The sequence below is a fragment of the Rhipicephalus microplus genome, chromosome 6 (genome assembly GCF_043290135.1).
Source record: "Rhipicephalus microplus isolate Deutch F79 chromosome 6, USDA_Rmic, whole genome shotgun sequence".
In the NCBI taxonomy this organism is placed as follows: domain Eukaryota; kingdom Metazoa; phylum Arthropoda; class Arachnida; order Ixodida; family Ixodidae; genus Rhipicephalus; species Rhipicephalus microplus.
The window spans coordinates 40,246,091-40,268,834 of NC_134705.1; the positions used below are offsets into that span (position 1 = coordinate 40,246,091).

The following is a 22,744-nucleotide window of genomic DNA, read 5'->3' on the forward strand; positions in this document are numbered from 1 at the left end:
CGGAACTTGCGGAAACAGGTGAAGACGACGACGAGCGCATAGACGACGCATTGTGCGAGTTGCGATAAGATCGAGACTAGCGTCTTCAACATTTCAAAAACGAAGCAGGCCAAGGTTAGCAATTTTTTTTCACGCAATTGAATCATTTTGTTGTGAATCATTTTGGGCAGAATCAGTTGTCATTCTTGAATGCACCTATTGTAGGTGATGATCCACTACAGGTAAGCTCTCGGGGCCATTTTTTATATCGAATTTTTCATATATCGACAGGTAAGCTCTCGGGGCCATTTTCTTATATCGAATTTTTCATATATCGAACTAATTCGTAATCTCTTTCGAGTTCGATATATCCGTGTTGGACAGTATGAGCATCGGAAAACAGAAATGCCGTGAGCATACAGTAGGCAACGCACTGCACACAAATTAATCAGGACGATCAGTGCCACGAAGCATGCAGCAGGCGGTGCGTTTCAAAGGAGCAGCCTCAGTTCTCATTCATTACAACCGTATGCACACACACTAGAAAAAGTTGGAGGATCTCTTTACTGTGCTATCGCGTGTAGCATTTTCGTGCTTTTTTTGTATATTTATTGCTTGGCCCACATTTGAGGTAACTTTTCTTGCATCAGTTCACGTCTTAGGAGGACAGCTTAGCATCAGGGTCAGTTTAGATTTGGCTAAATATGGCACTTGGTTGCCATAAGTGTTATTATAAATATATTATCCCAGATGCCATCGTACATTCAAACAGGTTGTCATCATCAGCTGTGCATAGAACTAGACTGTCAAGTGAACGAACATAAATGCCCATAAAATGCAAAACAACACCACACAAAGTGAATGTTACTATTTATGAGCCACAGTGTTTCGCACAGGTAAGCTGCATTCTTATGTCTCTCATTTAACTGATTTGGATAAATGCCACAACATTCAATTATCTGCTGGACATTAATAACCATGAAATTAATGTTACAGTCATAGAATAAACACTGAATTCTCATGTTGTGAAACACAGCACCGGCCTGATTTACAGCAACAGTGCATGATAAAACTCCATATTCACGTCTACCAGCCCATACATGTCCCTTTTTACGTAAGCCCTACAGGCACACAGCTTTTCAATATTAGTACCTTCACAAACAATTTGAATTGTAAACCAAATGTCTTCCATATGGTTTTTTGAATTTACCATAAAAACCTGAGTAAGCACCCACCTCCTTTCTTCGGGGGATTTCAAATATGTGCCCCCTTCTCCCCTCCCACCAATTTCGCCATTTCATTCACTGTTTTTATTCACCTAACAAAGGCGAATGGAAAGAGTCAATGCATGCCTAATTATTAAAGCATTGCAACAAAAGGATGGATGTGCATAATTTATTTTTAGCAGCTATTCAGCCGCTACGTTGAACTCTAATCCATAACCGAGCAAGCACCCCCTCCACTCCTTCTTAATCTTGCCTAGTTATCATCCTTTACCATAGGGGGGGGGGGGGGTTGCTCCAAATTTTATGGTAGTTGCCTGTTAATAATATAATCGTGTGCATAGATTCATGTCATTACCACTGAATGCTCTTCGAGACGACCCGGTATCTCAGCTCTGTTTTCACAATTGTGTGCAACTAGCTAGACAAGCACAGAGTGCTGCATTCACCTGATTATGTAAGTGAACTCCCCTATAATGCATGCAAAAAAATAAAAAATAAAATACAACCCCAGGTGAAAATTTCCTGCTGGTTATCTGCTGGGAGTTGCTGGTTTTTGATGGAACCGGCAGTTAAACTGCTGGTTTCTTGCTGGTTGTACTGGTTCTTGCAGTGTGTCTACTGGTTTTTTGCTGGTTCTAGCAGGGTACCAACTGGTTCTTTATTGGGACCAAAACGCTGCCTACTGGCTTGCTGATGGTCCCAGCAAGCTGCCTGCTGGGTGTGCTAGCTTCAGCAGTGTGCCCATTGGTTTTCTGCTGGTTCCAGCAGAGTGCCTATTTGTTATTTACTGGGACCACTACACTGCCTACTGACCTAGGTGCTGGTGGTCCCAGCAAGCTGCCTGCTGACTGTACTGGTACCAGACGGCATGGACAGTGCTAAACTCTTTCGTTACCATGCCTATTCAAATCGATCACCGGTGATCGGTGCTTTTCGGTTATCGATTTTGGCATGTTAAATTTCTTTCTCGTGCACCCAGCACTTTCTAGTAGTTAGTTCAGCCACTTAACTTTCTGGATTGTTTGAATTTGCTAATTTGGGCAAGACAGTGATTTTTTATACTTTTGTGCGAACCAATGTGCGTGTGTAAATGAGAAAATGCACTAGGTTGGCGAACTTGACAGAAGTGCATGCCCCTCGTGATTACACTACAGTAACATCAAAGTTCTGTAATGAAGAGAAATTTTGCAAGCCAAATATCGAATTGATGTGTCAGCTTCGCAATTTGACTGAGGTGAGCAGTAATATTTGTCGGAAATTTATGCCAGCTAATCAATAGAGAGCTGTTGCTAGAAGACAGGGAAAATTAATTCTACAAAAAAATATTTCCCAAGGTCCGCCGCATGTAGTCGAGTGGAACAAACTAACTAATGCAATTGTTTCAGCACCCTCATTGGCATTGTTTTCCTCGAAATTAGAAAGTGCACTAACCAGTTGAATTGTTGAATCGTATTACATACCACTGTACATGCTTGTATAATTGTAGTCTTCTATTTTTTATTGTATGATATTGCCAGTTGAAGTTTGTATTTGCCCTATAGACATTGTATAACCTGTATATATTATATGACATTGTACTTGCCATTTGTTCATGACTAACTTCATGTACCACCCTGCTAAAATCACCAAAGGTGATTGCAGTATCTGTAAATAAAAATAAAATAAATAAAATGTATATTGTGTGCAGGTGGCTCTCACAGCCAGTTTTTAGCTGCTTTGGTTTTGCTTGTATTGTTGTATCAGACACAGGGTCACATCTAGTGTCACTACTTGCTCCTATTACACGGTCGTCACGCACGCATGGGTGTGCATCAGCACTGCAAAACACATGCACAGCTTGAAACTGTCTTGCAATCCCACCTGAATTGAGTGAGAACAAGCTGAGATTTCGTGGATGACAGCACCTCAGCTTCAAGTTTTATGGGGACGATGTTTTGCGTCAGCCTGAGATATCCGTAGCCGTTCATGGGTTCGTTTTGTTTACATTCTCAAATCTTCTTCGCCACAAGTGCATATAGCTTCTGACCTTTGTGCACAGTTTTACAGTTACTGAGGTTACGTGCGTGTGGTCCACACTTCGCTAGGGCACGGTGTTGTCGCGCTGGCTGCAGAGCTTCTCCTAACGGCAAGAAGGCCCCAGAGCTCATCTTGGCCTTGACTACGGAGCAGTGCGAAACACTTTAGAACTGCGCGTGATACTGTACTTTCTTTATTACGATACGCCAAAAATGCAAAGGGATATGCTTGGATGCATATATTAGAATGTCCACCTAGGCAGAATGAGGTGTCTCATGGAAAGAGGTGATTCTAAATGAAATAGCCAAGTTCATTGGGCATCTCATTTATAGAGGGATTATTCATCATCATCATCAGCCTGACTACGTCCACTGCAGGACAAAGGCCTCTCCCATGTTCCGCCAGTTAACCCGGTCCTGTGCTTGCTGCTGCCAATTTATACCCGCAAACTTCTTAATCTCATCTGCCCACCTAACCTTCTGTCTCCCCTAACCTGCTTGCCATCCCTGGGAATCCAGTTAGTTACCCTTAATGACCAGTGGTTATCCTGTCTACGCGCTACATGCCCGGCCCATGTCCATTTCTTCTTCTTGATTTCAGATATGATATCGTTATCACCCGTTTGTTCCCTAATCCACTCTGGTGTCTTCTTGTCTCTTAAGGTTACACCTACCATTTTTCTTTCCATTGCTCGCTGCGTCGTCCTCAATTTAAGCTGAACCCTCTTTGTAAGTCTTTAGGTTTCTGCTTTGTAGCTAAGTACCGGCAAGATACAGCTGTTATATACCTTCCTCTTGAGCGATAGTGGCAATCTACCTGTCATAATTTGAGAGTGCTTGCCAAATGTGCTCCACCCCATTCTTATTCTTCTAGTTACTTCGATCTCGTGGTTTGGCTCCACGGTTATTACCTGCCCTAAGTAGACACAGTCTTTTACAACTTGAAGTGCGTTGAACGGCGTTGAACTATTACCTATCACGAAGCGCTGCTCTCTTCCAAGGTTGTTGTACATTACTTTTGTTTTCTGCAGATTAATTTTAAGACCCACTTTTCTGGTCTTCTTGTCTAACTCCATAATCATGAGTTGAAATTCGTCCCCTGAGTTACTCAGCAATGCAATGTCATCGGCGAAGCGCAGGTTACTAAGGTACTCTCCATTAACTCTTATCCCTAACTGTTCCCATTCTAGGCTTCTGAAAACCTCCTGCAAGCACACCGTAAATAGCAGTGGGGAGATTGTGTCGCCCTGCCTTACACCCTTCTTGATTGGTATTCTGTTGCTTTCTTTATGAAGCACTATGGTAGCAGTTGATCCCCTGTAGATTTCTTCCAGAATGTTTATATATACTTCATCTACGCCCTGATTCCGCAGTGTCTGCATGACTGCTGATATTTCTACTGAACCAAACGCCTTCTCGTAATCTATGAAGGCTATGTATAGTGGTTGGTTATATTCTGAGCATTTTTCTATTACCTGACTGATAGTATGAATGTGGTCAATTGTTAAGTAGCCTGTTCGAAATCCTGCTTGTTCCTTTGGTTGATTGAATTCTAATGTTTTCTTCACTCTGTTAGCAATTACCTTTGTAAATAGCTTGTATACTACTAAGAGCAAGCTGATCTGCCTGTAATTCTTTAACTCCTCGTCATCTCCTTTCTTATGTATTAAGATGATGTTAGCGTTCTTCCAAGACTCTGGTGCTCTTCCCGTCAGGAGACACCTCGTAAACAGGGTGGCTAGTTTTTCTAACTTCACATCACCGGTATCCATCTATTCACATCACCGGTATACATCTATATTGGAATACCTGGGACACTTTTATTGCAAGGCAACGAAAATTTACTGAGAAGAGTATACAAGTACACTTGTGTCTCACGAAAAACCATGCAATGCTTCACCGCATGGCATGAGCAAAGAAGCAGCACGTCGGTTCTGATTTTCTTTGTATATGTGAAGAGAAACATTTTGTGAAACATTAATTATTTTCATACTGTTCCTGGATCATTTATCTACACAATGTATATTCTGAATTTCTTTTGTTTTGAATACTTTGGTATATGTAGTGTTTTTTATTACACTGTTTTCCAGCTAGTGATGAAAAATTTCACACTTTTCACATTTTGATTCATTCTAAAATATTTTTGTTGCTCTACAACATATATTTTTTGGAAAGAGCATTTCATTCTGCAAAGTTCGATATGCTACAATGCATGCTGGAGTACTTTTCAAACTGGCGAAAACGATCTTCTCGAGACACATGGAAAACAACCATTCACGCGCAGTAACAAACGAGTTAACAGCAGGGTAAAAGAAAACAAGACTTTGTGATAAGCAACTAGCACCGGAAATCTACGCAAGGCTATGAACATCTGGGCCTGCTCATGAAAAGAATAAGGACGGGCTGGAGTGGACATAGCCGACATCGCTGCACCACTATGCGAAATTCACCGTTCTCCCTGAATTGAAAATTGTACAGCCACTGCATTCCACTAGTTATATCATACAGGGCTGAAACATGAAAATAATAAAGAAATCAAAGGGGAGATTAAGGCTTTGATCTGGGAGAGTTGGTTCATAACAATAGGAAGGCACAACACGACTGAGACGAGGGACGAAGAACATGCAACACACACGAGTGCTGTGAGACCAAGGACTGCCACATCCTGCATTTAAACAAAACATAAACCAAAAAATGAGAAGCATCATGAACCAACCCTTCCACTTGATGAAAAAACTCGTACCCCACAAAGCAGTCTCTGCCCGTAACAGTTCAGCCAAGTCGAGCAGTTAAGCGAGGCAAGGAGCATTTACAAGAGCAGTGCTGAGTCGCCACTTTCTCAGGCCTGCTCTTTTCATGCAGAGGCCCATCCTCACTGTTTAGTGTTGGCAAGGCACCTGCTCTAGTCATTGTACAGTTGATTTTGGTGGGTAGCCGACTTACACCAGGAGTGACCTTTGGATGAGATGTGCTTCTTGCTATGGAGTGCTTCCATGTGCCAGCAACACACTCAATAGTCTGCTCAAATTACACAGCAGCCACACTTGCACCCAGAGCAACCAGATTGGGAGAGAGAGAGCTGCCAACAGCGCACAGATTTGGATAACTTGATCCTTTCCCCTTTCCACATCTCCCTGCATGCTGCCAGCACACACGTTGGCACAAGAGAAGAGAAAAAAGACTACGTGGCGACAAGTCCTACAACTCCGCCTAGTCTTCACTGATACAAGTGATTTTTGTGGCCATCGTTTCGCAAGGCAATAAGCTCCTACGACTGAAGTCATCTGGTGATTTACTGAAAATGTAGTTCAGAACCTCACGGACGAAGAGAGTAGAGTAGATCACAGAAAAAACAGGGGTAGCCAGTATCCCAACAAGCAAAGAAAGAATGCTTGAGAAGGCTGACGCAAGTGACAGCTATGCCACCTTGCACACACTTGCATTTACCATATTTACTCGTATAATAGGTGCACCCCCAGTTTGGTTGCAAGATATCAGAAGGGCAGTTTCCTGGGCATCTGAGTAACTTTTGCACTGGTGCCGGCATGGCTCCGGACGCACGCGCTCTGCATGCAACTTGCGATTGCATCCTCATCAAGAGCACTTTGAGTTTCCTGTCTGGAAAAGCGTCATCATTATCACGTTCGCTATCCCATTCGCAAGTTTAAAAGCTATTTGGCTTTCCAACATGAGCTTTCGCCTTTGCTGCCAACAAGCAGACTTGCACAAACTCTGCGGACTTTTCTTGCCGTTGATTTCCCTATCGTGAACCTAAACATCATATGACGCACGCTACTCTTGGATCAGTGCTTGAGTGCAATCTTTTTGATGCCAAATCTTCATGTTTTTTTGTACAAACTTCCTGTGACAACATGCTTGCTAAACCCTGCAAGCTAGGCCTAATTAGCATTGGCGGTTGCGGACGACCAGTTGCAGTTCTGTACAAAATTAACGTAACTCTTTGTGGTGAAGGGGGCACGAGTGGCGCTTGTAACAGTTGAATGGTGGTTTGTGATTAGATTGAAATGTATTTAGATATGGGCAATCAGTATCGTTCAACCCACAAAATATTGTTCATGATAATGCGCATTATCTAGATGGCTTAAAACTTAATCAGAAATTTCTGCGCTGGCGCTTTCTTTTCGTAGCTTTTTTTCTGCCTTCATTTAGTTGGCAATGTGGTTCTTCAAAATAAATTTTCGGAAATTTGAATGCTTGTAAGCACACCACGCCACATGCCTCGATTCTGAAACTGCATGCTGACCATGTTTTGTGCTAGTGTAGCTGATGAAGAAGGTTGTTTCGGCTGTGTTGCGGATATTCGCGACCTCGGAGATTTATGTTATCAGCAATCAATGCTGTACTCGGAAATAAAATTTGCAGAAATTTTACGCCACATAATAGGTGCACCGCGAACTTGGCCCCCGATTTTCAGAGAAAAAAAGTGCGCCTAATATGCAGTACTTAAGAACACATGTGTACGTATTCCAAAAGCCATTACAAGGAAGTACTGAGTAATAAGTACGACAGACATGCACCTTACCTACCAGTACTGGCATGCCACTTCATGAACGCCATCCTCTCTACAGAGGACGACATTCATGAAGTGGCTTGACAGTTGCAGCGGAATACCACAGTCACCCCCTATCCCTTACCCACGTGAGGAGTAGCAGCCTAGAAGGCCGCTTTTTATTTTGTATGGGGACCTACCAGGAAAGGCCTGTCGGAACTGGGCAATCATAGCCTCTGCCTCCGAGTGCTCCATTCCAAGTTGTTGGGCAAGCGAGCGGGCACCTTGGCCATAGGTGATGCCATAGCAGATCTGCACAAGAGAAGAGAGCAACGCCCGAGATAACACTAGCTGCAAGCTTCCACATCAACAAGAGCAATCTGCCTAACCTTGCCTGGGGCTGACAATGTGGGACTTGTGTATGGGCTGTTCTCATTTCATATTGCATATTTTTATGTTGGAGCGAAACAGAAGGACTTGTTTATATGGGCTTCTTTATATATTAGACACAGCCAAATGAATACACCAGACAATTAGGCCAGGGAAATCATAGGAGACATTAATTGCTGTTTATAACTGAAGTATAATAATTATTTTATAAACTTAAATGAGTAAAACTGTACGAAAAATCACATTTTCTGTCGTTGCCATGCCGATCCACAACCTTCAAATGACGTGTTACGTGCTCTAATGGTTGAGCAGCAACAGAAGGCAGATCTTCGTTCATTTTACTGGGTATTTATGTGTGTGTCATCCGTGTTGATGTTAGCAAGCACCATACAAATGAAGCACCCTTACCATTTACTTTTTTTTTCAACTGATGCAAATATTTTCGATGATCTTCATAAAGTTCGCACTCCATTTGATTGTAGGCTTTGATGAGTGTTGTCAATGCCACAGTACAGTTAAATCCCGGCCCCACTGCGGTGTTCTAGCAGTTAAGGTACTCAGCTGCTGACCCGCATGTTGGGGGATCGAATCCCAGCTGCGAAAGCTGCATTTCCGATGGAGGCGAAAATGCTGTAGGCCCGTGTGCTCAGATTTGGGTTCACGTTAAAGAACCCCAGGGGGTCAAAATTTGCGGAAACCTCCACTACGGCCTTTCTCATAATCATATGGTGGTTCTGGGACGTTAACCCTACATATCAATTATATCAGGTTTAATCCCTTTTAAGAGACACTGATGTACTAAGAGTCAGTTGGGTATAAATGACACCAGTGTGTCTACATGAAAATATGGGTTTATCACAAAATAATGGCATGGTACCCTGCTTGTAAGAGACACTTTATATGAAATACAAGAATTGCTCCTTAGTGTATGTCTTTTATAAAGGGTCTGAACTGGTCATTTGCACATCGGTTTGATTGAAACGTTGTCAAGATTGAGGTCAAATAAGCATTTCACCACCTTGAAATAAGAAACCGACGATAAAATAGTGACTGTTTAGACTGAGTTGACAAATTCAGCTCAACACTGTTGGTCTTTAAAATTGAACTATTATAGGTGCTATGTGTATAAGCATGTACAACATGAACCCATGCAATTTTCACAGACTGTGTTAAAGATGTTGCTAACTTTATAGTTCTAACTCAAGTTCTCTCTTCCTTGTTTTCCAACCGTAACGGTCACTGCACCATAGAGCAGAGGTGGATAAAACTGACGCACAATATAATCGGCACAGCATCAGTTAACATTGGATTTTGAGAATGTAATAGTTTAATGTAAAGTTTTTGAGAATGTAATAAAGACCGAAAAGTAAAGGGAAGGACTTCCCAGTACAGCACTCACACACAAAATTTCAATAGCAGCTTTTTACTGCTCCATAGGCAACACCCACAAATAGTTGAACCCCATAATATAAAACACACGTAGGGGAGCATTTTGTCTTCTTTATATGAGGTGTCCTTTTAAAATAGGATACAGTGTGGACTATTTATAACAAAACCGCTTACAGAGCACGACCGGCTTTTGTGGCTTTTTCGGACTCCCGTTTATGCCTCTATAGGACACCATGCATACACATATTGCTTATTGGGGAGTACCCCAAGATAGACAACCGGTTATAATGTGGTTGCCGGAAAACCCTCAGAGAAGTGAGGCATCAAGCATGCTCATGGTTCTCTGTGCAGGTGTGCTTGCTGGGGAGAGAGTGACACGATGGCATTATGGAAGAGGAGATGCAGAATGAACCAAGAGGAGCGGGGGGGGGGGGGGGGGGGAGAGAGAAAAACAAAGCCACCCGCATATTCCCACGGGGGGAACTCAAGCAAATGTGTCGCAGATTGGTGGGGGTATCTCGTGAATGTTGGGCAATTGGGTATGGTTCGGGACTCACCGGGTATCGTTCATCTCAAGTAGGTGTGCGGGTCGAGGCGGGTAACGGTAACTGTACATCACGCTCATCACGGTACGTGCTCATGCATCGGGTCCTTAAACAATGCGCACACCAGGTACGACTTGAACGGCTCCAGCAGTCTCTCGTCATCATCATTGTCGCTGTTAAAGTTGTCGTTGACGCCGCGGCCCTTCAAGTCGACACTGCCACACGTGCTCCAAAAAACATGTAGCGCGTTGATCTGCTTCGTTTTGTTCTCGATGCTGCCGACCAGCGTAAGGTCGTTGTCGAAGTCGTGAAGTCGCGTTTGAAACGAACGGCCGGCTGCGCAAACTGCTTGGCTTGCCCCGCACCTTTCGCAGCGCGCTCACGTTCACGAGCAGTTGCCATCTGTTGGCATCTCTTGCTTCCATCGCATCTACTCTAGTAAAGCAAAGCGTGAAGTCAAGCGAAAGAGGAGGAGTGAGAGGGGATGAAAGAGGAGAGAGGGAGGGGAGACGAGCCAAGCATGCGCAGCGGGGGTGTGGGCGCCGCCGCCGAGTGACATGGTGCGACTAAGAAATGCTCTGCATTTAGAAGAAAAGGGGGGGTGATGAGGTGTAGGTGTCATGATTTGTCCCGAAGACCGTGCATGAAAGGGAGGGTCGGGGCGCTGTCTCTGATAAGGACGACACCACACGCATGGTAAAGTAACAGCTACTGACTGCCAAGCAGTGTTCGTCAATGTTTATTTCCCAAGCACGACCAAGGTTGCCTGCCGAACTTGGCAAGGTAATGAAAATAGGCTAAGCAGGGCGCCACACGCTCGTTACACCCCTCACCGTGAGTTATTGCACACACAAAAAAAATTACAAGTCCCAGCCGGTTCAGCATTGCTTTAGGTAAGCGAAAAGCGGTCTGGCGCCCTTCGTCGTTGATTCCGCCGCCTGAGTACAGGTGTTGAGAAACTAGGTGCGGTAGCACTAAGCGCTGCCTGAGCTGCTCTCGGTTCCTCCTGAGATTCTGCCGTGGTTGGCAGGGATGGCACTGAACATACCAGTGGTCCAACGAGTAGCGCACAACTGGAGGCACCTGTTTCTTGCGAAATGGTATTCTCACTGGCCGCAACAGGTGCTGCCGCAGATGCAAGCCCGGTTCCACGGTTAGCCCTCACATGGTCAGCATGTCGGTGCCATGTGGTTCCATCCTGCATTCGTACGAGCAGGGAAGAGGAGTTTGCAGGCGAGACCACTTGTCCAGCCGACCAAGGTGGGTCAGAATGGAAATTCCTGGCGAATACTGGCATTCCAGGCTTGAGCATTGGCCCAGGACGGCACGCTTTTTCAGCAGCAAGCTTCTGTTTCAGCTGTTCGAGGAGCGCCGTATACCAGAGGTCTGGGTGCAGAATGTCCAACGGTGTCTTCACCATCCGTCCCAGCAAAAGCTCGCAGGGAGCACGGCCGGTGACTTCATGAGGTGTGATTCGATACTGAAAGAGTTTGCGGGCAACCTGCGTACGAAAATCCCCGACCTGGCACTTCTTAAGTTTGTCCTTAATCGTCTGCACCACCCGCTCTGCTGCACTGTTTGAAGCAGGGTGATACGGAGGGACCGTAATTCGGCGGATTCCGTTCTTTGTCAGCCAGGCCAGATACTATGCGCTGGCGAAAGCGGGCCCATTATCGGAGACTATGATGTCCGGCAGCCCCTGGGCTGCAAAGATCTGCCGCAGTGCTGCAATGGTCACACCTGCTGACCGAGTGGTGACAGGTATAACCTCCACCCACTTTGAGAGTGCGTCAACCCCCTCCAGGAAGTAGTGACCTTTGAAGGGGCCCCCAAAATCCACGCGAAGGCGGGACCAGGGCCTTTATAGGAATGACCATGGGGTGATCTCCACATGACGTGAAGCCCGCTGATGTTCCTGGCCGACTTTGCAGCTTTGCACTTGGCAGCTCCGCAAATACTCGAATGCTTTGAATATTCAAATGAATATTAGGGTTTTGGAATTCGCTTCGATATTAATTGAAGTTATAGCAAAAATTTCGAAGTATGCAAAATGAACAAATAAATGCTTATTAGTCTACTCATTAGCTCCTGCAAATGTGGTTTCATTGCATTGAAGGGGTACCAAGCCATGAAAACACCTGTCCAGGGAAAGTCCACACTGCCTGCCTTAATTGAAGGTTAACGAACATATTGTAATGAAAAACTTATTTATTAAATTAAATACAATGGACTGTGTTCGGCGAACAAGATGGCGACAGTTCGTCAACAGCCAGCAAGCGACGACGTCTCTCTTTCATGCAGCAAGGCTGTGCCGGTTGTTGTGTATTATTATTACCCTCTCATCAATTTATCATTTTTTAAGTTTAAAAGCTGGTTATACAGGCCTATATGCTCTAAGCATGGTAAATACTAAAACACAACATACTTCATAGCTTATCACATGCATTCTACCGAAAGTCAAATCCTGGCGTCGTTCCCACTTTCTTTGAGTCAAAAAAATGGCATTTGCATAGGTAGTGAAGCCATCAGGGTCTGCTGATTTGCAGCAATTTTCAAAGCAGCAAAATTTACATTTTGGAGCACTTTAGAGCAGCAAGATTTTTAATATCGGAGCGCTTTAGAGCAGAAAAATTTTCTATTTTGGAGCACTTTGGAGGAGCAATAGTTTTTATTTTGGAGCAATCCAGAGTACGTAACTTCACACCCTGAAGAAAAAGCAAGTTGCATTTACATTCAAGGATATTATTTATTATTTTGGGGCACTTGTGAAGAGCTAGAAACATTTCAACTCACTGTAAACATTTCAATTCACTGTATATCTCGTGGAGCAAGACACCTTAGGAGCACTCCCTATTTCAATTGATGATGCAAAAATAATGTGATGCTGTTGAGCATTCTGGAAAAACTTCCCAAGTGACTGTTTTCGTAGCTAATAAGCAGAATACTGGTTAAATAAAATAGTACATGAAATAACATCATAATACACCCTTGTGGTAATCAGCAGATTTGGTAGACAAACGCAGAGACGTACAACCCTAGAGACTCTCACAGTCCAAACTACACTTGTATAAGATGAATTCAAGGATAAAAAAGGTTCTTTTTCTTCACAACTGATTATATTGCTCAATGAAACAGGATGTCATTAGGCTAGTCTCAAAAAGCCGACCTCCTCCAGCACTCATCTCTCTGTGCTAAAACTGCATGATTTAACAAACCTTGTTTTCCGTTTGCAGCAGTGTTTTATGTGACTAGAGTGTTCTGTCTACATACCGAAAACCCCCTATAGTGTCCTCTAGAAAGCAGTGCAAAAAGAAAAAAAAACCTTATGCATTCGCCTAACAGAACTCAACAGCGGGAGCTATTTTGTTTTTATTGTGATAGCAATTATACATACATTCTCGACTGATTTTTGCCTTCACCAGGAGTGTAGGCAGAAATATTTCACTTTTTTTGAAGGGGGCCATCTTGATTTGTACAGAGGGGGTGAGGGGAGGGTGGGTGCATCAGGTTATTTTGCGTTATATAAGCCATAGCGAAACAAACTTTGTGGAGGCGGGGGGGGGGGGGGGGGGGGGGCGCTCTCAATGTGCCCCCGCTCCCCTGGCTGCACCACTAGCTGACACCATCATGTGTTGTGTGCTGTCCAAATAGAAGCACACGTATTTGCGACCTCTATTCAACAAAGTAACAGCGGGAGACAACCTTTATATAACAAATTTTTCCCACGGACAATCTAGGAATTTCGCTCCACATTTTAGCATTTAAGTACGACCATGTATCTTCCGCGGCTGCCACGCTGCGGACTTGACAAAGAGCAAAGCGGCGGCGGTGGGCGGGACGCACTCGACGAGAGCGGGCACTGCATGGGTGAGCGCGAGGCGGGCAGGCGGGCCTACACCTCATGACCCGGCGTTACCGCCGTTTTCGCCGTTGCGGGCACAAGCGTGAAGGTACCCCACCCACTCAAAACAAAAAAAAAACTACTTTTGTATGTTAGCAGTGCCGGGCTTTTAGTTCGTGTCACATAAGTGGAGCCGCGTTGCATATGGAGGGCACTTTACCGAACAGCTTTATGCGATGTCTGTGCCCGTGTCGTTCCCTCTTCGTTTTTGACGCTGTGCGCGCGTGCATAGTTTCACTGCGCGCACATGGTGCAGTGACGACGTTCAGCAATTATACGGACAGTCTCGGCTGGCTTTTTGCCATCGCCGCCGTCATTCACTGTATATGTACACGTGTCTATATATATGAAAACTCAAAGTGAAAAAAAATAAAGCCGCCGGCGCTCGGCGCAGAGCTTGTCGCGATGCACCAAGCTTGTCATCATGCGCCGAAGCGCGCTTATCTCTCACGCGTACTTTGGGGGGAAGGGGGGTAGATTGTTTGAGCGCTTATCCTTATCCTTCGGTAGATAGAATCGCGCACCTTCGCCTTTGACCAGAACAATTGTGTTTAGTAGCCTGGCGCGCAAATATCACTCGGCTCACTGTACAGCCGCCGTTTGCCAAGAGAGCGCTTTTCAAACATGCCGAAATAACAGCTGGGGCACTTGTTAGTTTGCACTCATATCTCTACCTGTGATTACATTTCGTGCCTCATATTTGTTTAAACAGTGCATTAAGTGTCGAGCGGTAAACATTGTTAGTTCTCTCTCATCCTGTGTACGTTACTTTCGTGTGTCATTTTGTGTGTGAGCAGCGCGCTGCACCTGTCGTTCTGCTAGCCGTTCTGAGCGTTACATTCCAAGTTGTTGCTATTGCATTCGTTGCTTGGCCCTTGCTGCGAAGCTGTCACTTTTATTTCCTTAATTCCCGACAACCATGTCATCACAACCGAGAGGATGACAGATTAGGCGCTGATGGAAACTCTTCGAAACCACGGTAACGACGGATCTTCGAAGGTCGACTCGTCACGCGCTTCTGTCCTGTGCTGCGCCGCGAGTTCCCTGGCTGGTAGCTTTCGCTATTAGTTGATCAGTTCTGGCAACACGACGGCACGTTAAATGCAATGCACTGAACGGGATAGCCAAAAAATTAATGTTATAAGAAGTAAGGCTGGCAGCCAACTCTTTTGGATCCGATATCGCGGAACTCCTACAAAACGCTGGTGTGAGCGAATACGGCCGCTCCGAAAGAAGCGCTCTTTTCACACAGTCTCTTCGGGTTAAACGCGTACTGATTTAATGGCCGAGATAGCAACCGTGCCAGCGTTCGCGACTGCGCTTCTTAAAATCCAAATTCATTATTGCTACTCAAGCGACCCCACCTCCTCCACCCCCCCACGCATTGTTTCATGGTCGTTCAAGACAGGTGGTTATCTGTTTCAGCATTCGACAGCAGTTTTAACACGCTGGAGATGGTATCTTATGCACTTTCCAGGCGATAGGGATGGGCGAACTCATTTGATCTCTGCTTCAGCAGCGCTCGCGCGCTTTTTCTTTTACCCGCTCATGAAAGTCACTATGCACGGGCATGTTATCAATTTGGACTTGTTACGGAACGTGGCGGCAGCGGCAAAAACCCGCCGATAGTGTCTATTAATTTGTATCACAATAATATCGCACTTTTTTACTGTAAAATAGGTGTTTCGGGTTAGCTCTGCCTCTCTGCCTTTTGGTCCCCTAGTTGCTTAATTTGCACAATTATTTTCCGAATTTTCGTACCGGACCTCCATATAACAAAATCCTCTTTATAACCAATTTTTCTGAGAATTTATCGATTTTGTTATATCCAGGTTTAACTGTATTATTGTTACAATGATGTAATCGACCGCAGCCATTTTAGTGCAGCTTCTGGAGCACAGAGGTAGAAGAGGGTACAGTACTTAAGGATTGAAATAGTACACTCAGAGCACGTGGCTGCCAGTGCATGCAGTGCCACTCATGGCTGCTCATGGTAGTTAGGCGTTGCATTGTGGTATAGAATGAGGAAGAGAGCATCTACACAGCAGGATTGCTCTTTCCAGTTCCCAACCAGTGGGCCTGTACTTCACCACACTGAGAGCGTGGTGCTGCAAGTCCTGAGTGCTTTCACGAGCAGAGAACGCTCTCCTAACACTTGCTATGCAGAAAGCGTGCTGTGCAAGACATAGGCTTCGGCTGACAGATTGTGCCTCACATGCGTTCATTGACGTTACATCCGCCCCTGCTTGCAACACAATGCAGATTGGGCGCGCAGAACGTGGGTGAAGGAAGTGAGAAGCACACAGACATATTTTGACATCACCACGATATATCACTGATTGATAACCACAACAAGAGCAGGCCCGACACTAGAATTTTGGCAGAATGCAGCGTTTACTTGAGCGCATGCAAGGCACAAGCTCTCTGTCTTACTTTCATAGCATGCGTGCTTATCTCCAAACACATGTAGCAAGAGCATTCTTTGCTCGCCCACTGGCAAGCCATTTCAGTGGCAAGCCATTTCACCCACTGGCAAGCCATTTCACACAAAAGCACGCAAGCCTAGCAGCGCCCCGCTGGCAATGTGGTGAAGTGCAGGTCTCTTTGTAGGAGACTGGAAGGAGCAATTTTACTGAGTAGATATTCTACACCTCACTATATACCCCAGTGCTTACTTTGGTTCCATGATCACCCACGAGTGGCGTTGAGTGTACCGGCACTCCGATTGTTTTATTTCAATTCGTGGGTACTGTGTATGGGTTTGGGAGCAGCCATGAGAGCAGGCAAAAGTGCTTTCTGTAGTAGGCTTGCAGCATCGCAAACACAATTGGAAGCAGGCTTGGAGAAGCCAGAGAGAATGTCAGAGCAAATGTCTTTACGTTTGACAGTGTGTGAAGCAACATTTGTCTAATGCTGCATTTTTTCAAACACTAAGCTAAATTGTGCAATAGCTTTATCCCCACGATAGCAATAAGGACACTCTTCAAAGGTTTTTCACCGTTGTCATCATGTCCTGTATAATGTCAAAATAGATGGCATTCCCCGCCCATCATATGTTGTTCCCGTGGGTAATTGTGCACCAAGAGGGTAGACGAAAAGGACAGAAGTAGAGATATAATGAGCCAGCCCACATCCATTGCTCGGAGGACGCATGCAATAACATCACCATGCTCAAGATGCCTACTGTCAAAGCACAAAGGAAACAGCCCACACGTCTTAAATAAGCATGAAAAGAACTCGTAACTCTACAAAATGCTGGTGTAAGAGAATATTGCGGTGCCAGCAAGAGATACTCTTTTTTCAGTCTCTTCTTGTTGAGATCATAGCATGTAGAAGGGTTTACAAGTTATACGTGCTAATGCCTGCCGTGATCACGCATGCATAGCGAATGCAAACGCACGCTTACAAAAAAGTCACAGTTTTGCCGCAAAGGAAAAGCAATGAACGCAATAGCGAAAAATTGGAAGGTAGGCCACGGGCTGAATAGCAAGCAGATCGAAACGTGCTTCGCATTTCTTACACACAAATGACGCACGAAACGTACTTACAGGTACAGATGAACACGAATAAGCATCTCAGTTGTTACTTCGGTTTCCTGAAAAGCACGCCCTTTTCACAAACTGAGACTGCGCAATGATTGCAGTGACCTTTGTGCGCACAGTAACTACAAGAGAATCTGCAACTATTTTTGCACTTATCTGCAAAGTTTCAAGCTTCTCGCGTCATTATTTCTGATGCACTAGCACCTTATGTAGTTGTAAACGGCGAACAGTCTGAAATAACGAGTTACCCCCGGGGTACCCCAGGGATCAGTTCTGGGACCATTACATTCTTTATTGTATATAAATGACATTAACGGAAACTCACAATCCCCTAGTAGGCTATTTGCAGACGACTGCATTCTATACCGTCAGATTACCTCTGAAACTGACAGCTCCATAATCCATAACGACCTATGTGCAATATATGCGTGGTGCCAGAGATGGGAAATGAAACTGAATTTTAAAAAAACTGTATGCATGAGGGTTTACAGAAAAAAAAAAACAGGTGAATTTGAATACACAATAAACAGCTCTCCGGAAAAAATAGTGCGCGAATACAAATACTTAGGTGTTTTTTTTCCCCTTTCTATCATGGAATCGGCATGTGGATTACACTCTAAATAAAGCTTGTCGGAGCTTAGGATTCTTAAAAAGAAACACATGCTTTTCCACAGCAAACCAGGAGGTACTATACAAAGCACACGTGAAATCAGTACTGGAGTACGCATGTCGTGTGTCGGACCCTGCATCGTCATCAAATAAAGAAAGATTAGAAAAAGTTCAGTCCATGGCGGCGAGATATGTGTTTGATGCACCTATGTGTGACAGATAATTTAGTGTGACAGAAGCTAAGCTCAAGTTAAAATGGAAGTCTCTGCATCACCGAAGGGCATCGTTTCGACTGAAGCTACTGCACAGCATATTTTATTCTCATGCTTGAATTCCCCGTGACATGTACATAAGCCGGCCTCACTACATTTCAGCCCGCAAAATCATGAACACAATATAAATGCAATACATCGTCCTTCAGCAACTCTTTTTTTCCAAGAACTATCAGTCAGTGGAATCGACTTCCTCCCACAATTGTAGAATTTTCTTCAATGGACAAGTTCTTTTTTGCAATAAAAATGGTTGAATCTTTCGACTGCTAAGCCCTATAGACTACGTGTGTGCGCCTGGCAGTCGCTATGATCTGTACAGTTTCTTGGTTGTAAGCTATCTTGTTTTGTTTTGGTGCTAATTTGCCCTTGTGCTAGACAACTACCCACTTTGTTTTAATTATCATGGGATTTTCATCAATTTTCGTGGTTTGTGCATTTTTTTATGTAGTACATATGACTTTTCTGACGCATCTGTGTATGTTTTGTCTTTTGCAAATCTACTTCTTTTCTCTTTTTCTTTTTTTTTTACACGAACTTATGTGAACCTGCAATTTTCATGTTCTTTTTCTGTAACCCCCCCCCCCCCCCTACTATAATGCCTGCACGGGCACCACGGGTATTAAATAAATAATAATAAGATCAATTTATAACATTCTTGTGAGATGAATGTGAGTGCAAATAGACGCTGAAATCGCGCTTTTTCTGCACCGCACCATTGTCGTTACACACGAGCTATCATGGCTATCGTGGCTATCTTCGTCTCATTTGCAAGGGTGGTCTTTATCTTCAATTTCCTGCGACCGCTGCCTGCCTTGCTTATTGGTTTTTCAGCAAAAAGGCGGCATCGAGAAGCACCAGCGCGCGATTCTATTGGCTGCTTGGGGCACGTGACAAAACCCAGGCATCCGATTGGCCAAGTTGCACTTTCCAGCTTCTGCTTCACCATCATGCGGCGCATGGGCATGCGCCATTTTGTCATGGTGCTGTCAACTGCCTGCTGCAGTAAAGAAGTTCCGTGCCACACAAATTTGTGAAGTTGGCGTGGCGATGGTTCATTCACCGTGAACTTCAGGAAGAGCCCCACTCTGGCTCAGGACAATGAGGATAACAAACTCGCTGCGGTCGACAGTGGTTGCCGAGTTACCGGTGTAGGCCTAACTCACATACAAGCCCGTCGGTTGTCAACAACGTCACTGCAAGCGCCCGTGTTTCGGAACCTTAACAGTTAAAAGATGGCAAGTAAAAAAGCAGAAGTGAAGCTATGAGAGATATCAATCTTTGCAGCGACAGAACGAAAGCGCAGTCTTATCGCTAAATGCACCGATGCCGAGGTCCCCCCCCCCCTTTGACGAAACGACCTCGTTTGTGTGTGAACTACGTGACGGATCGTCAGAGTGGAGTTTGCCGCGCCTTGACAAACAACAGAAAATCGATCCGTTCGCGATGAATATGCTCGCCGCCCACACAATGGAGGCTACTGGCAACAGGTAGAGTGCTTTTAATGACGTGTTCACAACGATGAACACATTGCACTGCGGTCTCCACTCGAAAATATAGTAATCTCACATGAAAAAGAAACTAACATCTCGCTGCTCTTGCAGCCTCAAAATTGATGAGAGCGTGCCCAAGTTCATACTGCAACATCTGCTAGTAACTCAATCTGGACAAGCAGGAAAACATCGCTGCGTGATATGACGGAGCGCAGGTGAAGCGTGCTCGTTAATCGCACATCGGTGTCAGTACTGTCAAGCAGCCTTGTCGGCAGACCAGCACACCGCGACAACTTGCAGCAGGACTTGATAGAAACGACACGCTATGCTAACAAGCAGTCTGATCACATGCCTGGTGCATATTAACTGACTTAAAAGTATATTTGCCATAATATTTTTTCAATCAAAACGGCGAAATACACTTTTAACCGTTTCTTTTCTCATTTTCTGGGAACCCAGATTTTGACCACAATCCTTGTTTGCTTCTTCACTAACAGCAGATCTAGGACACCTAGAGCTACAATTATTTTTGCACAATATGGTTAAATGTGCACCGAAAGCATCGCTGAGACTTAATCATTATTGTGCAGCTCCAATTTTTTTTAAATTTTCATTAAAAATTTTTTTGCTTTTGGTTACATGTAGTGAACTTCATTAAGCTATAAATCAAGAAGTACTAGTTCAATTTTTGATCATCTTGCAGCGTTGCGCTCCTTAGGCTTTTTAGAATTCATATATATGTTAATGATTAAGTAATTTTATGTAAAGAAATTTTCATTGTTTAAGCAAGAAATATAATGTAATTACTAATTATCTCATAAAATAGTTAACATGCATATTACTACCCAACATTCGTATTACCCAACATTCTTGCTTTTGGCAGAAAGTCGTTGCTCTTTAGCTCTGTGGTCTTATTTTCGTGATAAGCTACTTCACGCAGTTGAAGCTCATGTACCAAACGGAATTCTAAAGAAGAGAACAAAACAAAAGCCTTGGTTTAATAAAGACATTCGCAGGTTAATTAGGAAAGCACGAAGTTCGTACAGAAAATTTCGCGATAGGAGTACCACGTCTAATGAACAAGAGCTTAGGCATGCAAACCTGACACTGAAATCGGCAATAAAAACAAGGAAGGATACTTTTTTTGCCCAATTAAGCGATAGGTTAAAGCAAAACCCGAAAGAGTTCTGGAAGTATGTTAAACAAACTAGAAAAGACGATATAAGCATTCCTGCTCTGACCGTGGAGGGTGATACTTTGTGCACCGATGAAGAAAAAGCTGAAGCTTTTAACAACTGTTTCCAATCAGTTTTTACTCAAAGCACACCTGGCGATGTGGGGGCGCTTCCAGTCACGTGGACTTCCATGAAAGACGTGGAGGTTGACATTACTGGTGTTGATTGCTTGTTACGACAGATAGATACAACTAAAGCAGTTGGACCTGATGGTTTATCACCATTTGTTCTTAAAAACTGTCACAGCGTTATTGGAAAGTATTTATACGTTATATATGAAATTACACTAAATACTGGAGTTGTCCCACACGACTGGAAAGTTGCAAACATTATCCCGGTTCATAAATCATGTGATAAAAAGCTTGTCGAAAACTACAGACCCATCTCGCTAACAGCAATTTGCTGTAAGTTATTTGAGCACATCATATACAGCGAAACAGTTAAACACCTAGAGTTAATCAACTTCCTCACTCCACCTCAGCATGGTTTCAGAAATAGACGCTCATGCGTAACTCAACTAGTCGAATTCCAGCATTACATCGCACAATCTATAGACAGTGGCACTCAAGTAGATGCAGTGTTCCTTGACTTCCAGAAAGCCTTCGACACCGTCCCACACAATCTGTTAGAATTTGCAATGCTCTCTGCAAACATAAACCTTAACGTTATCAATTGGGTAAAGAACTATCTAAACGATCAAAAGCAGAACGTAGTGCTTAACGGATCAAAATCATCTGCGGTAACCGTTATGTCCGGTGTACCACAGGAAAGCATATTAGGACCTTTGCTTTTCCTGATTTATATTAATAGCATAGTCGATGGTATTACCTCTCACATTAAGTTATTCGCAGATGATTGTGTAGTGTTTAGAGTGATTAAATTGCACAAGGATGCTGAAATTCTGCAGCATGATCTGTACCGAATATCAACGTGGTGCCAAAAATGGAAAATGAGTCTAAACGTCCGTAAATGTTGCTGTGTATCATTCACCAACCGGATTAGTAAACTAGACACAACATACGAAATAAATAATTCAATAATTAGCAATGAATCCTATTATAAGTACCTGGGCGTCTATTTTTCCGACAGTTTCAAGTGGAATAAACACAATGACATAACTGTGACCAAGGCAGGCCGGATGCTACACTTCATACACAGAAATTTTAGGCAAGCTTCACAGACCGTGAAACAAACCCTTTATCTCATGTATGTAAGACCTATATTAGAGTATGCTTGCGTAATCTGGGATCCCCATCAGCAATACTTGATTGACGCATTGGAAAAAGTTCAAAACCAAGCAGCCAGATGTGTTAGCAACAACTATAATTCCTTTGCAAGCATCACAGAAATGAAACGAGCATTGAAATGGAAGACACTGATGGTAAGGAGGCAGAAACTCAGGCTTAAATTTCTTCATTGTATATACTATAATGGAATTGCCATTAACCCTCTTGATTATCTGTTCACACCAACGTACGTCTCTAATCGTCAGGACCATTCACGAAAAATATTAGAATACCGTTACAAAACCCACTCTTTCGGTAGTTCTTTTTTCGTAAAAACAATACAGGAATGGAACCGTCTACCGGATGATCTCGTCAATGAAACTGACAATGATTCCTTTTTTTCTTCATTGTAACA

The 22,744-nt window shown here is 43.9% G+C and overlaps 1 protein-coding gene across 1 annotated transcript in view; it reads right to left on the reverse strand.

Moving 5' to 3' along the window:
* LOC119167664 (DNA polymerase theta-like) overlaps positions 1-22,744 on the reverse strand; it is an 89,394-nt gene that overhangs the window by 17,126 nt on the left and 49,524 nt on the right. Inside the window, exon 7 of the mRNA XM_075865928.1 lies at positions 7,931-8,042. Within this exon, the coding sequence (XP_075722043.1) occupies positions 7,958-8,042 (85 nt within the window). The 3' untranslated portion in view covers positions 7,931-7,957. The remainder of the gene's footprint in view (positions 1-7,930; positions 8,043-22,744) is intronic.